Source organism: Phyllostomus hastatus, unplaced genomic scaffold (genome assembly GCF_019186645.2).
Source record: "Phyllostomus hastatus isolate PE091 unplaced genomic scaffold, TTU_PhHast_1.1 phas_contig_34, whole genome shotgun sequence".
Classification (NCBI taxonomy): domain Eukaryota; kingdom Metazoa; phylum Chordata; class Mammalia; order Chiroptera; family Phyllostomidae; genus Phyllostomus; species Phyllostomus hastatus.
This window is the reverse complement of record NW_025333857.1, coordinates 44,519,265-44,533,565: the sequence shown is the minus strand read 5'-3', so window position 1 is coordinate 44,533,565 and position 14,301 is coordinate 44,519,265. Positions and strand designations below refer to the sequence as shown.

At 38.4% G+C, this 14,301-nt stretch overlaps 1 protein-coding gene across 1 annotated transcript; it reads left to right on the top strand.

The window, feature by feature from the left end:
- Positions 1 to 775: 775 nt before the first annotated feature.
- Positions 776 to 13,806, top strand: NDUFB6 (NADH:ubiquinone oxidoreductase subunit B6). Its single transcript, XM_045840249.1, has 4 exons — positions 776 to 1,063; positions 3,445 to 3,537; positions 10,265 to 10,309; positions 13,626 to 13,806. Exons 1-4 carry the CDS (start codon positions 884 to 886, stop codon positions 13,692 to 13,694), a joined length of 387 nt encoding a protein of 128 aa, XP_045696205.1. The 5' UTR covers positions 776 to 883; the 3' UTR covers positions 13,695 to 13,806.
- Positions 13,807 to 14,301: the final 495 nt, after the last annotated feature.

Here is a 14,301-nt window from a genome sequence, read left to right as displayed (position 1 = left end):
ACATATACCATTATATATAGTATTATTTAGTATTTAGAATTATTACTACCACCCTCCTTTTTTTGGGTAAAAAGTAACATACTACATACACTTTTCTACCCATAGCTTTTTTCCACTTAAAATATTCTGGAGAGCAATCCACAGTTGTATATAGAGTACTTCATTACATTGTCGTACTATAAGTATTCAACCAGTTCTCTAATGAGGAATTTGGGGGCAATTCCCATTATTGTATTATAAATAGTGCTGCAATGAATAGTTGTGCACATTCCTTTCATGTTTTTACCACCGTATTATTGGAACAGAGTCCTAGAAGTGGGATTGCTGAGGCAAAGCGTGAATGCATCTAATGCTCCTAGATATTAAACTACTTTTTACTTCTGCAGTACAGATGAAGAAACATACTGGGATAGCTGCTCAAGGCCACTTTACCAGTCACGGACACGGCTGGGATTTAAACTCAGCTGTCACGCACTCCACAAACTCCACAAATTCCTGGAAGAGGAATTCCAGGGTGAAGAAGGCAAGTAAAGAATTTTGCATTTGGAAAGTTCAATGAATCACATATTCGCATCCTTCCCAGCAGGGAAGGTTCTTATCAGAACCGCAAGTCCTCCGACTTCTTAAACTTGGTTCTCAACATCTCCTCCCCTTTGTGGCACTTTCGCTGGTGAGGAGTGCCCTTGAAAGGCGGGTGCAGAGCTTTGCGCATGCTCAGGTACTGCGCGGCGATTGGAGCCGCGGCAGGCCAGAGTGGCGTCACGACGGCGCGCCGCTCCCAGGCGTCCCCGCAAGGTCGCTTTGCCCAGCGGGAGCGCGCCCAAGTGACTAGACCCAGATCCGGGGACGCGCTGTCTCCTTCTGCCTGCGTACCAGCGGTGACATGACAGGGTACACGCCAGACGAGAAACTGCGGCTGCAGCAGCTGCGAGAATTGAGACGGCGATGGCTGAAGGACCAGGAGCTGAGTCCCCGGGAGCCGGTGCTGCCCCCTCAGAGGGTGTGGCCTATGGAGAGATTCTGGAATAAGTTTCTTCAAGACCAGGCCCCGTGGAAGAACCTGGTGAGTGACGGGCCTCCCCCTCCCCCTCCCCTCCCCCTCCCCCTCCCCCTCTCCCCTCCCCCCACCTCCGGTACGCACAATCCTCCGCGACCCCCAGCCAGCTTGCTGAGATGCCTGCTCCTTGCAGCCACACCAAGGACTGACATCGCTTTGCGCCGGCAAGTCCGGATAGTTCCCTGAGGGACAATAGGTTCAACAAAGACAAGTGTAGCGGGAACGCTGCCTTGTCCCTAGAGTGGGTGGGAGTCAGGAGTCCAGGAGCTCGTACGGCTTTGGGGGAGTCTTGCCTCTGCGTTCTAGTATGATCAGAAGGAGGCGAATCTTTGCTTAGATTTGGCAGGACACTGCACTTTTGGTTCTCTTTTGACTGCACAAATCTTCCCTCAGACTGATAGCCAAGGATTCAGTAGGTAAAATTCTATGATTTTAATATTTGAGGACACTTGGCTGATTTTTAAGGTTGAGATTGTAGATACTAACAAACACAGCCTACTACCAGAAAGCTCAATAAGCCCCTAGCTAATAGTGCAGCCCCCCGTGTGATTACCGTAGTAGACAGGGTCCTGTTAGTATATGTAATGAGTCATGTTCAAGAGCCACCTTTTTAAACTACCACCATGTACTTTTAACCAACTTTTTCATTTAAGAGAAATGCCCTTCCTGGACTTTACTCTGCAGACAATCACTCATTCAAGAGTTGTCTTTAGCTCTGGCTCGTGTGGCTTAGTGCGCTGAGCCCCGGCCTCTGATCTGCAGGTTGCTAGTTCGATTCCTGGTCAGGGCACCTGCCTGGCTTGCGGGCCGCGTCCCCGGTTGGGGGCGTGTGAGAAGCAACCGATGATGGATGGATTTCTCACACATCAATGTTTCTGTCACTCTCTCTCTCCCTTCCCCTCTCTCTAAAAAATAAATAAATCTTTTTTTAAAGAGTTATCTTTATTTTTAGGGTCTCAGGACATACTTTTGAGGTCATAAATTAAATCACATCAGTTATGAGGGATGAACACTATCAGAATTGTTCTCAACTAAGACATTGGCTGATAATGATGGGAATAGTACTAAGTAACACTTGGGTGCTTACTCTGTGTGGGTCAGTTTGCTGAGGGTTTTTATATATGTGTTACTTTACTTAATGCTTTATTCCTATAAAGTAGAAAACGATTCCTAATTCTCATTTTGAGTGAGTGGAAAATGAGGCCTACAAAAATTCAGTGATCTACTTGTCATAGAGCTAGAAATTGAAGTTCATATTGAAATGTGTGTTTCTACTTTTTTACAGTCTACAAAGTTTGGTGCAAATTTTTCTGAGAAAGTGGTATTAGATACTTATTTACGATGGTAACATTACACTCTAATTCAACCCTTCTCTAACCCTTTATATCCTTCACATTACTTGTTCATTTTGGCAGTCATTGGTTGAAAGTAGACATCCCTCCCATCAGCTAGTGATGTGAAAAAGTAAATAATCAGCCCTGGCTGGTGTGGCTGAGTGGATTGAGCGCAGGCCTTCGAACCAAAGAGTTGCCTGTTCGATTCCCAGTTAGGGCACATGCCAGGGTTGCAAGCCAGGTCCCCAGTAGGGAATGCACAAGAAGCAACCACACATTGATGTTTCTCTCCCTTTCTTTCTCCCTTCCCCTCTAAAATAAATAAATAAAATCTTTTTTTTTTTAAAAGTGATCATTCGTTGAAATCCATCTTAACTTACTTTGAGTTTATTTTTTCTTCCACAATCATATCTATTACAACACTTAGAATTCTTTTCCTGAAAGGATAAGTGTGTTTCAGTCAAATTGGCTGCCATGGAAAAGTTCCATTTTTTTAGTTCTCTTTTGCCTTTCTCTTAAAATAGTATAAAGGCATCTGAAAATGAGCTCAAAACACTCCTATGTCAGTATGTAAAACACTCTTCCAGCATCAGTGTGCTCAGGTTGTCTGCTTCACACCTGGAATGATGCAAGTGGAGTTGATTGTGGGAACTTGATAAATTAGGGAGATAAATTTATCTGCAAAATTCTGTAGGTTTGATTATTCTGGTTAAATTGATTAGCATTTTTTGCCATGTCTTGTCTTAAACTTACAATAAGGATATTTTAGAAGTTTTTTTAGAAAAATCTTTAAATGCCTTATATAGTGTTGCAAAATGCTACTTGTCTTAACGCATTTTGCCCGAACTCCAGGTATCCTACCCCCTAGAAGGCCCTATGCTTAGTAAAAATACTTGAGTGGGTGAGGTTAGCTATAGACTATAAAGAAATTTGTAGCATTTAGAAATTTTAAAACAATCATGACATTGTTATATCATTGATGGTTGGGTTTTTTTTCTTTGCCACAAATGTAACATAGAATACCTGTTTATTTTTTGTATGTTTTTCCCCCAGATCTATAAGACATACCGACACAGTGTCCTTGTTTTTACTCATGTACTTATACCTGCCTGGATTATTCATTATTATCTCAAATATCATGTGACTGTAAGTACGTTTTAAACATGTGTTTTTCAGAATTTATTTTTAATGTTGTCCAAAATGATTTTCTATGTGGGTATGCCTTACCCTGCTTTACTTAGTGGAAATAAACTGTCACTTGTAACTGATTTTGAATAACTTTGTATCCTATTAAATAAAAGGTTTAATGAAATTTAAGTATGGTTTTTCAAAAAGTTAATCTTTTTGTTGCTTTCAATTTGAAATGCATTTCCTCATAGAAACAGTGTTTACACTTGATTAGAATCTAGTGACCTAACAATAGTAGTGTAAATTCAGGATTGTGAGTAGGAGGGAGAAAAAAATTTGTTTCTCTTTTTGAGTGGACATCTGGTATAAGATAACAATTCAAAATAGTCAAAGGTTATCTTTGTCATCATTCTATTTCCCTTTCCTTTCTTCTATCTGATATTTACAACATTTTTTCTGTAGAATCCAAGATGTTCAAAAGCTTGAACTTTTTCACTGAAAGATCTTGGATGTTGTGGTTGAAATGAGCCAGTTGTCTTATTGAGAAGGCTAAACGGATAGCCTGGTGTAGGGTGTTGGAGCCAGGCATGGTGAGGAAAGAGTGCATTTCATGAGGAGAGAGCAGGGGTGGCTGCCAAGCATGGAGTGTTGTAACCCACACAGAGTAGGGGGGGTACTCTTGTACCCACTGGGGAGTGTTAGATCCTGAGTGGGTTGCTACGAGGGGAAGGGGTGTTGGTGAGTACACCTGTTTGGAGAAGAGCAGTGGCTGCAGCCTGATGTGGGTGGGATATTGGAAGGGTGATTTGGGGCAATGATGGAGGTGGCAGCACAAAATAAAATGTCAGAACCTGAGTGAGGGGAGGGTGTTATTTATACTGGAGTGTGGTGGTGGTGACAGGAGATTAGTTATACACAGAACATTGGTCAAGTAAATACCTAAGTCTTGTATATTGATGATAGGGGTACCCAGGTTCCCATTGCCAGGAACTGGAAGTCGAAAAAACTCTGTGCTACTGGGATGGAATTGGAAGCACCGGTGTGAACTTGTTTTTAGTACATATTGACAGATATAGAAGTAAGTATAGGTGTCAGTGTGTATATTCTCTAGCTGTGTCCACTGACAGCTCCTGGTGGCAGAGCTGCCCCATGGAAATTAGCAATGTCTAGCGGCCTGGTCTTATTTTCTAAATAAAGTGCTTCACTGAAAGAGCCAGAGCTCTTTGGAGAAATGGCCAGTTCCAGGGCTGGGGCAGGAAAAATACAAAATTGGCTTTTTGTGCCACAAAGTAAAGAACTGTTCAAAGAATGATGGAGATATATCAAAAAGACAGAGTAAACTTGAAGGAACTCACATTGGGATAATTTGAGCATCAAACTATATAATGATAGTAATAGATGATAGACAATCTAATATATAAAATATAAATCCATGAGTCCATCCTCATATAATTAAGAATAAATGGGGAAAAGACAAAGCTTCTTTGTTTAATAGATTGCTAAATAATAAACAGTCAAGGAATAATAGGACCAGAAAAATCATCATTTGAGTCATCATAGTAATATTTTATTCAGCCAAAGAACATCAAAAGACACTAAGATTAATCTCAAAATACCTATTTTCAACATATTCATTTGTTACAAAGGGAAAAAGGTAATTTTGTGTTAGAGAAGCCTGGCACAGACCACGGTAATCAAGAAATCTAAATTAACATTACTAATAATGGGACAAATTGTGTGCTACTTGATAGTATGCAATAAAAAGAAAACAGCATCAGTTTTGCAATATTCCTGCCAAAAACACATAACCTGAATCTAATCATGAGGATACTTAAGACAAATCTAAACTGAGGGACTTTCCTGCATAATTGACTTACTGCCTTTAAAAGTGTTCAAGTGGTGAAAGTTAAAGATTAACTAAGATTCATTCCAGATTGAAAAAAACTAAGTAGGCTTGTCAACTAAATGCATTTCATATTAATAGGCCATAATCTGCTTAGTCAAAAGATTAAAGATGGTATTAACAGTCAAAATTTTAAATAGCCTAAACAATGAAGAACAAGTCCAGTCAGATGGGATTTTCTGAGAACTTCAAACAATTATGGAAACAATTGGTAAAATTTGAATGGGTTCTTTAGAGAAGGTAGAAGATAATAGTGTATCAATGGTAATTTCCTGATTTTGATGGCTTTTGTGAGTGTTTTAAGAATATTTTCCTTATTTGTAGGAAATATCCTAAAGCAATAAACCGGTCAGCAATTTACTGTGAAGTAATTCAGTAAAAAAATTATTTTTATAATTCTTACAACCTTCTGTAAGTTTAAAATTATTTCAAGATAAAAACAAAAGTTAGGGACTGCCTAACAAATTGTAGGTAATCCAGCTGAAGTTAGCCTATTGAAAGGAGAGAAACAAATAACTGGGGTTCTCAGAAAATTCCCTCTAACATGACTGGTCCTCTGTTGATTGGATGTCTCCTTAAAATTCTGACCACTGACATCATCTTTTTTCTTTTCACTAAGCAGATATATCCATTGATCAACAACTATGCAGTGCCTACTATGTTCTCTTCCTTTACTGCCATCAAAAATATATAAGACAAAATTCCTGACCTTTAGGAGTTTATAGTACAGTTGGAAGATAGGTGTGATTTGGGTAAGCCTGTGCTGGAGAAAAGCTATTCCAGTTAAAAAGAAAGATAAGGAATCAGTAATGGTCACGACCATATCTAACCCAAGACTGAGAAGGTATCTAGAATAGCAGGTCTTTTGGCTCAGTAGACTGGGGCCAGTTAATGGAAACTCTTGAAAGCTAGGCACAGGGGGTTGAACTTTATGTGGTAGGCAGTGGGAAGTTTTCCATTTTAAACAGGAAAGTGACAGTAAAATGATACATTTAGGAAAATAAAAAAACATTGATACGTGGAGTGAATTGGAGGGAGGAAAGTAGTACTGACATCAGGCAAACCAGCTGGAGGCTGTCACCATTTAGTAGGTATTAGTTGATGAGAATTTGGTTAGCAGGAATGGAAAAGTGAAGGCAGGAGATACTTTTTAAGGAAGAAATAGCTCAAGTTGGGGGTAAAACCAAAGTTCAGAGTCATTTATGACTAAAATTCCTCGCCTTGGAAATTATAAGTAGGGTGTTGTAAAGGAGGGTTTTCTGGTCATTGGGAGGAAGGAAAGTTGTTTAGGAACATGTGTTTCCACAGTAGTTTCTGGGCATGTCCCAGTGGATGTGGCCTGTCTTATGTTTAAAAATATGAGATTAATGTAGGAATTAGAGTTGGGGTTTAGTGTTTTCACTATATACCCATACACCAACAGAAAATCTTAATGCAACCATTAAAGGGGATTACCAATTTATATGTCTAAGGGTGAGAGTATAGTTTATATTTCTGTTGTTGATGGGCTTAAACAGTTTTATATATATGTTCACCTGCAAGTCTACAGGCCACTTCATATCATTATAGGTCTGTGTTTTTTTTCAGTCTTAACATGTAGGACCCTAGAAAAGACAAAATATTACCATACTTTACCATGTATAAGGCACTCCTCTGTATAGTGTACATCCATGTTTTTGGCCGAAAGTTTCAGGAAAAAAATCTTTTATTTTAATATTTTAATTCAATTTTTTATTTATTTATATTTACAAACAAAACTGATTATTGTATTCCAGGGTATTATTTTGCATACAGGTATCTTTATTGCTTTCTAGAGTTACACTTTTAATACAAAAGCATAAATAAAATAATTTAAAACATTTTTGTAGATACAGAATTAGTACTACCCATGTATAATGCACACCCTTATTTTTCCCTCAAATGTTTGGGCAAAAAAGTATGCATTATACATGGCAAAGTATTGTACTTTCTGTCAGCTTTTTTTAACATCCAAGAGTGGTATTTATGTGCAAAAGAACTGTTCACAGTTATCTGGAGTATAAATATTCAATTTGTTAGTATAAAATTAAAAAAACTTTTTTCTGATTCTTTAAATTTATTTTTAAAATTCTGTTCAACTGCTTATAAAGCTAGTGAAATACAGTCTCCTTTCTTTGTTCTTACTATTTTTAGATCAATCCCAGTTGAACACTCCTAAAATAATTCCACTTACAAACATAATCAAATTCTCTTAAATGTTTTAGACTGCATTTATAAATTTTACATATTTTATTTTTAAGTATTTATAGGCCAGCCCTGGCTGGTGTAGCTCAGTGGATTGAGCGTGGGCTGCAAACCAAAGGGTCACCATTTTGATTCCTAGTCAGGGCACATGCCTGGGTTGCAGGCCAGGTCCCTGGCAGGGGCCATGTGAGAGGCAACCACACATTGATATTTTGTTCCCTCTCTTTCTCTCTCCCTTCCCCCGCTCTAAAAATAAATAAATAAAACCTTTAAAAAATATTTATAGGGCAAATTAATGACCCTAAGGAGCAAAATCTTTTTAAACTTAAAATTACAAGTCTAAATCAATTATGCATTTCTAACTAGAATCTTAAAACTAGTGTTTTAAAACCAGATTACCTTACACATTACAAATACTGTAAATAACAGAATATATGGGTTGTCCCATTGTTTTTGGAAATGATGGTATTTGACATTCACCTGTTTACTCTGGATTTGATTTACTTTGTCATATATATTTAACTAAATTTTTCTAGAAGCACATATAACAAGCTGCAGTCACTAGGTCAGCAATTCAAAACAATATAGTTGCTTATCTGAGGAATTCAAACTTCCAGGTGATTTTTCCTGAGTCAAAGATGTTAGTAGGGCCCTGGCTGCTGTGGCTCAGTGGATTGAATGCTGCTGGCCTGCGAACTGAAAGGTTGCTGGCTTGATTTCCAGTCAGGGCACATGCCTGGGTGGCTGCAGGCCACGTCCCCAGATCGGGGCATGGGAGAGGCAACCCTGTATCTCTCACATGTTGATATTTCTCCCCCTCTTGTTCTCCCTCCCTTCCCCTCTCTCTAAAAAAGTAAATAAGTAAAATCTTTTAAAAAAATGTCAGTAGGGCTCTTTTGCCTTATATTCTCTTGATGTGGGTAGGACTGCATCCTTAGTAACCTTTGCAGCCAGTTTGCTTCATCTAACACCTTTACTGCCTACGTGAATTTTACTTTCTTTGATGACATTTCACTGTCTTATTGCCTCGGGCCTGAGTTCTTAAAGACATTTTAATGTTTTTATGTGGTTTCATGTAAAATGTTTTGTTTATTTATTTTAATCCTCATCTCAGGAAATGTTTATTGATTTTAGAGAGAGATGGAGCGGTGGGGGGAGAGAGAGAGAAAGAGAGAAAGAAACATAGATCTGTTGCCTTCTACATGCCCCAGCCAGGGATTGAATCCTGACCTGGAAGCAAACCCGAAACTTTTTGCTGCATGGGACGAAGCTTCAACCAATTGTGCCACCTGGCCAGGGCTGTATTATGTAAAATGTTTTCAAAGACACTTTAGCCCTGACTGGTGTCGCTCAGTGGGTTGGGTGTCCTCCCACAAATCAAAAGGTTCAATTCTCTATCAGGGCACATGCCTGGGTTGCGGGCCAGGACCTGAGTTGGGGTCATGTGAGAGGCAACACATCAATGTTTCTCTCGCACATCAATGTTTTTCCCCCTCTTCCTGTCCCTCTAAGATTAAATAAAATCTTAAGATAAAACATTTCTATTTTAAAACAAAAAGACACTTTAATGTCCTCACATTGTATTCTAAGTTTCTCTCATGCTTATGGCTTCAATTTCTCTGAGTTTTACATCATGCAAGTAATGAAATTTTTTTGGTTTGGTATTTCATTAAGCAGATGTATATGCTTAATAAGTACATTTATTTTATAAATATTTATTTAGTTCCTCCTGTGTGCAAGGCACTGTTCTAAACGCAGGGATTCAGCAGTGAACAAATCATTGAATCCCTGTCTTCATGAAATGTTTAGTCTTGGAGAGTGGCAATAAATAGGTAAACAAAGAGGTATGTAATGGAGGTGCTAAGTCTGTAGAAGAAAAACTAAGCAGGGTAAAAGTCTAGAGAATGACAGAATCTGCTATTTTAATTAGGCCTTTCTGAGGAAGTGCTTCTTGAAGAGAAACATAAATAACATGAAGATATTGAACAAAGCAGATAACTAGAAGTGCCTTTCAGGTAGAGGAGTCATTAAGTGTAAGGGCTCTAAGGCTCAGGCAGGTCCAGCTGATTGGACTAACAGCAAAGGAGCCACCATGACTGTAGTACAAGGAAAGTGAGAAAGGTAGGAGCTCAGAGATGTAGCTGAGGTCCAGACTGTGCAGGGTCTTAGAGATCACCGCCAGAATTTGGCCTTTTGTCTCTAAGAATTAAGAAACTTTGAGCAGAGGAGTGATACATCTTAAAAGAATCACTCTGGTCTGCTTGCAGTGTGGAGATAGGAGGACTCGTAGCTGAAAAATGCTAGAGGCTTGGACAAGGATAGTAGTAATAGAGGTGGTAAGAAACAGATTCTGTCAACAGATTATAATCTCAACAGGATCTGCTGAGGAGTCAGGTTTTGGCCTCCTTAATTGGGAGAATTAAAGGGTCATATACTGATAGGGGCTAGTGGTTAAGTTTGAGATACCTGTTTCACAACCAAATAGAGATCTTGAGTAAATGGTTGTATGAGTCTGGAGTCTGGTGAAAATTTGGGACTAAGTTAAACATTTGGGATATGATCTATTTTTTTAGAAGAGACTCTAAATCCATAATTAACAGAGCATTACTTTTATTTCAGACAAAACCATATGCCATTGTTGAAAGGAAGCCCAGAATATTCCCAGTAAGTCTTAAAACATCTCTGATTTTTCTTTTGTTCAGTTTTCTTTCTCCTTTCCCTCTCCAAGTGATTGTTAAACTAAAATGTTCCTTTCTTCTCACTGTCAGTTCAAGTGCCTGTTTTGTGTATTCTTGTTCAAAAAGGAAAAAAAAAAGGAAATAGTGTGAGGTAGCAGTTACAGTTGAAATGTGAGGTGGACACATTTCTTTTCAGCTTGTTTATAAAACTTGTATGACTTTTGTAGTCCTAAGGTGAATTGAAGGTAGGTATTCTGTGTTTATGTACAGTTAAGAACTTAGCCTAAGCAGATACCTGAGCATGGTAATGTAATGAATAGTAATAGCAACTGAATTCCTGTTACTATTTCCAAACCATTATTTCTCATGGCAGTTTGACCTTAATGTCTCTGTGTGTGAATTTAAAATTTGTTAATGTGTGCTTAAATTTTATAAAATGAAAAGATAAGCTATTATCCTAATTTAAAATGAGTCTTTTCAACATTAAAAGATTACACAGTAGTCAGTTGGTTGTTTGTGAAGTTATTGTTTAACATAAAAAACGTTTTTTTCTATATCTTGTCACAGATAATAAAGTACCATCAATCTCTAAGTTCTGTTATTTTGTAAAATAAAACTCAGTGTTGATTCTTAGCTTCAGTCAAATAACAGTCACAATAATCCATTATCTACTGCAACAGAAGGGAATTTCAGGGAGAACCACCAAAACTGACTAAGCTTCCAGTTGGAACTCTGCTTTAGGAAATAGTAGGGGATTTCTTCTATATTGTATTGTGTATAATTGATGTGTGTCAGGGTGTAGGTAGTCTCAAAATAGGCAATTATCTTGCTGGTTTCACCAGTTCGGGAATTTATTTATTCTTCCATATACATATTCATTATTTCTTTCTTTCAATAGCATTTCTCCTACTTCTCTATTTTTTGCCACTGTGGTTCTTTCTGTTTCTGTGCCATTGACCCCTTTGAGAAGCTTCCCATTTGAGGACCTGAAGAATGCTCATTTGTACACAGAATAGAATAAGTAGTAAAAAACACCCCTAAATCTCCATGACTTAACAAAACAAAGGAAACAATTTCTTATTGCTATCACAGACAATGTGAAGCAGGCAATCTTCCTGTCTTATGGTTATGCCATCTAGAATGAGGCTTCCAAAATCATATAAGGGGAAGAAAGGGCTAGATGTCTCAAGATGATTTTAAGGCCTAAACTTGGAAGTAGCTTACATCACTTGTCTTAAATCCTATTGGCCAGAACTTGTTCTCATTGTCCCAAACAGTTATGTGCTTTTCTATATTTCTCAGCCTCCCATGACTGGAATTCTGCCGTAGTCCATCCTTCTAAGCAAAATAGCTCTTTGCTTCCTTCTTCCCACACATGTACACAATTCCTTCCCTAAGGAAAATCCCAAAGTCCCATTCCATCACTGCAACCAGCCTCAAATCCAAGATCTCCAGATGATGCTTAGTAGTGTCTGTCAGCTTTAGATACAACTTCTCTTGGAGATTTGAGGATCGATGAACTAAGATGGCAAGTAAACTGTATCCCTTGTCCCCCTACCACCACCACACCCATTGTTTAGTGATGGTGTTTCAGACAGCAGAGCAGTCACTGGTTCTTGGCAATCCTGAAATTGTTGTCAAATATTATAAAGACTCCTAACCCTTGTGTATAGGTAGTTACTTGAATGGAAACTGATTTTGTCTTCTTGAAGTAACACCTTTGTTCATTGTCCTTCCTGGCCCCTGGCTGTGTCCAGGGGTTCTTCCTTTTCCATTATCAACCTTGACCACACCTAAAATGGGTACTGGGATGTATGCCCTTGTTAGGGTCCCACAGTCTTTCTATCTGCCTCCTACTCACAGAAGGTTGAGTGCCAGAGGTTGTATTAAGCTCAGACATTCACAGGCTTTGGTTGTCTGTATGACGGTTTCTTTGACCATATAGTTCTCACAACATTTGGTAGGCATTAAAAGAAAAAAACTTGGTGAGAGTCTATTTACTTGTAACTAGTCCCACATCCATATGTACTTTCTATAGTTACCAAGTTCTCCACTTTGTCCTCCTGCAACTGCCTGTCTCAAGTCAGTGGCAGCTGTGTGGAGACTACCTGAAACAGACTCTGGATCAAAGGCCACCTTCACTTCAATCTGATCTTTACCATAGGGTTCCTCTGTTTACTGAGCTTCATCGGGCTTCTGTGTCTCAGAATGTCTTCAGTGTTAACCCTTACTATTTAGAGATTCAGAAGCAATGTGATTTTTTAATCCTGAAAGGACTTGAATTTTTTCATTCTCTTCTTTCAAATCAGTGACTTCTTGCCTGAGTTAATTTCCTAAAGTACATTCCCAAGGCAGCAAGTAGTCAAACATATATTATAACTTTTTTTACAGCTACCTCTGCTAGAACCTCAGGTTGATTAGACAGTCTGCTTCCAAGTTATTACTGCCTTTTATTTCCATCTTTTACCTTCTAATGCCAGTGTCCATACCATGTGGTTCAATTTTTCTTATAGCAGCATTAGTACCACTTCAGAGGACTAATTTCTGTGTTAGGGTAGTGTTAGCTATGGTAACAAAGTACCCCCAAAATGTGTAATGGCTTAAACATAAAAAGTTTATTTACTAGGTAACAGGTCAGGAAATGGCAGGGGTGGGGGATGGAGGATAATTCCACCCTACACAGTCATTCATGAACTGTCATGGTGACTTGAACCTAACTTGAACACAAAGTTGAAACTAAAGCTAAGTAAGTAATTTGCCTACAATTATACAGCTTGTTCATGGAGTTTCCAGAATTCTTACCACTTGGTTCTGATCTCCAAAGCCTATGCCTTTTCTGCCACACACACTGTCTAGGTTTGAAATGACACCTGTACCAAGCTACCCAGGCAAAGTGTGCATTCTGTCTCTACTATCTGGGCCAAACAGTAAACTGGTGATTGCCTATATTTAATTGCTGGGCATACATTACCTCCTTATATTGAGCTGAAGGTTATTTCCCTGTAACTTTTCTAGGGCTTCTCCTATTTTGGGGGGCCATACAAACAAACATCTCTTTATCACTCTGTGAAAGCCACTTTTCATGCCCTTTGTGGTCATTTTGTTTGAAACCTCCTCTGTTCTTTCACTTAAACCTTAAAATTTGAATACTGGTTTCTTGTCTTTAGACAGCCTTTGATTTGCCTAAGTCTCTTTTACAGTATGAATGCCAAAGCTGAACTAGATTTTTGGTGTGAGGTCTGCCAAAGTGGATACACCTCTGTAAACAAGATTTTTCTGCTAATGCATGTTTGTTTTCCTAGGGTGATACAATTCTGGAGACTGGAGAAGTAATTCCACCAATGAAAGAATTTCCTGATCAACATCATTAAAGGTTAATTTAAAATTTCAGAGGCATATGAGCCCAAGTTTTGTTGCTACATTACCATATTTACTGAATATATTTTCTGGAAAAGTAACTTGAATAAAGTGTACTCTCGGGTATGTGCCGCCTGTTTCTTCGCAAACACTGTACAATTTAAGACTGATTTATTTAAGGATGAGTAAAAACTGGACATGCTACAAAAATGATGTGAGCAATCACCCTTTTCTGACCATTCTTGACTTGGAAAACAGCATGTTGAAAAATAGTCACAATAGTTTTTTTTTTCTTACTTAGTACTTAATCTAGCTGATGTGTAGGTATGCAACAATAAAATGTTGCAATAAACAAATATAAGAATAGAAATTCCACACACTTTTGTTTTAGAGGTGGCTTTCTGAGACATTTTAAAAGAAGTATTTTAAAAACTCTAAATTGCAGAGCATGTCATTCCATCTATGATCTGATACTCAAAGGCTGTCAGATCTAGGTTGCTTTGTTATATAAGAATTTAAAAGTATTTGAGAAGTTTGCACATTGATGGTGTATTATAAAGGACTGTATGCAGGCCCTGGCTTGGCAGTTCAGTTGGTTATAGTGTCCTTCCAGTATGACAA

What these genes read in the sequence shown, in the direction of transcription:
- NDUFB6 (XM_045840249.1), top strand. Translation starts at nt 884, where the DNA reads ATGACAGGGTACACGCCAGACGAGAAACTGCGGCTGCAGCAGCTGCGA. An exon ending in ATCTCAAATATCATGTGACT is followed by an intron (nt 3,538 to 10,264) that starts GTAAGTACGTTT and finishes CTTTTATTTCAG; the next exon opens with ACAAAACCATATGCCATTGT. An exon ending in GGAAGCCCAGAATATTCCCA is followed by an intron (nt 10,310 to 13,625) that starts GTAAGTCTTAAA and finishes TTGTTTTCCTAG; the next exon opens with GGTGATACAATTCTGGAGAC.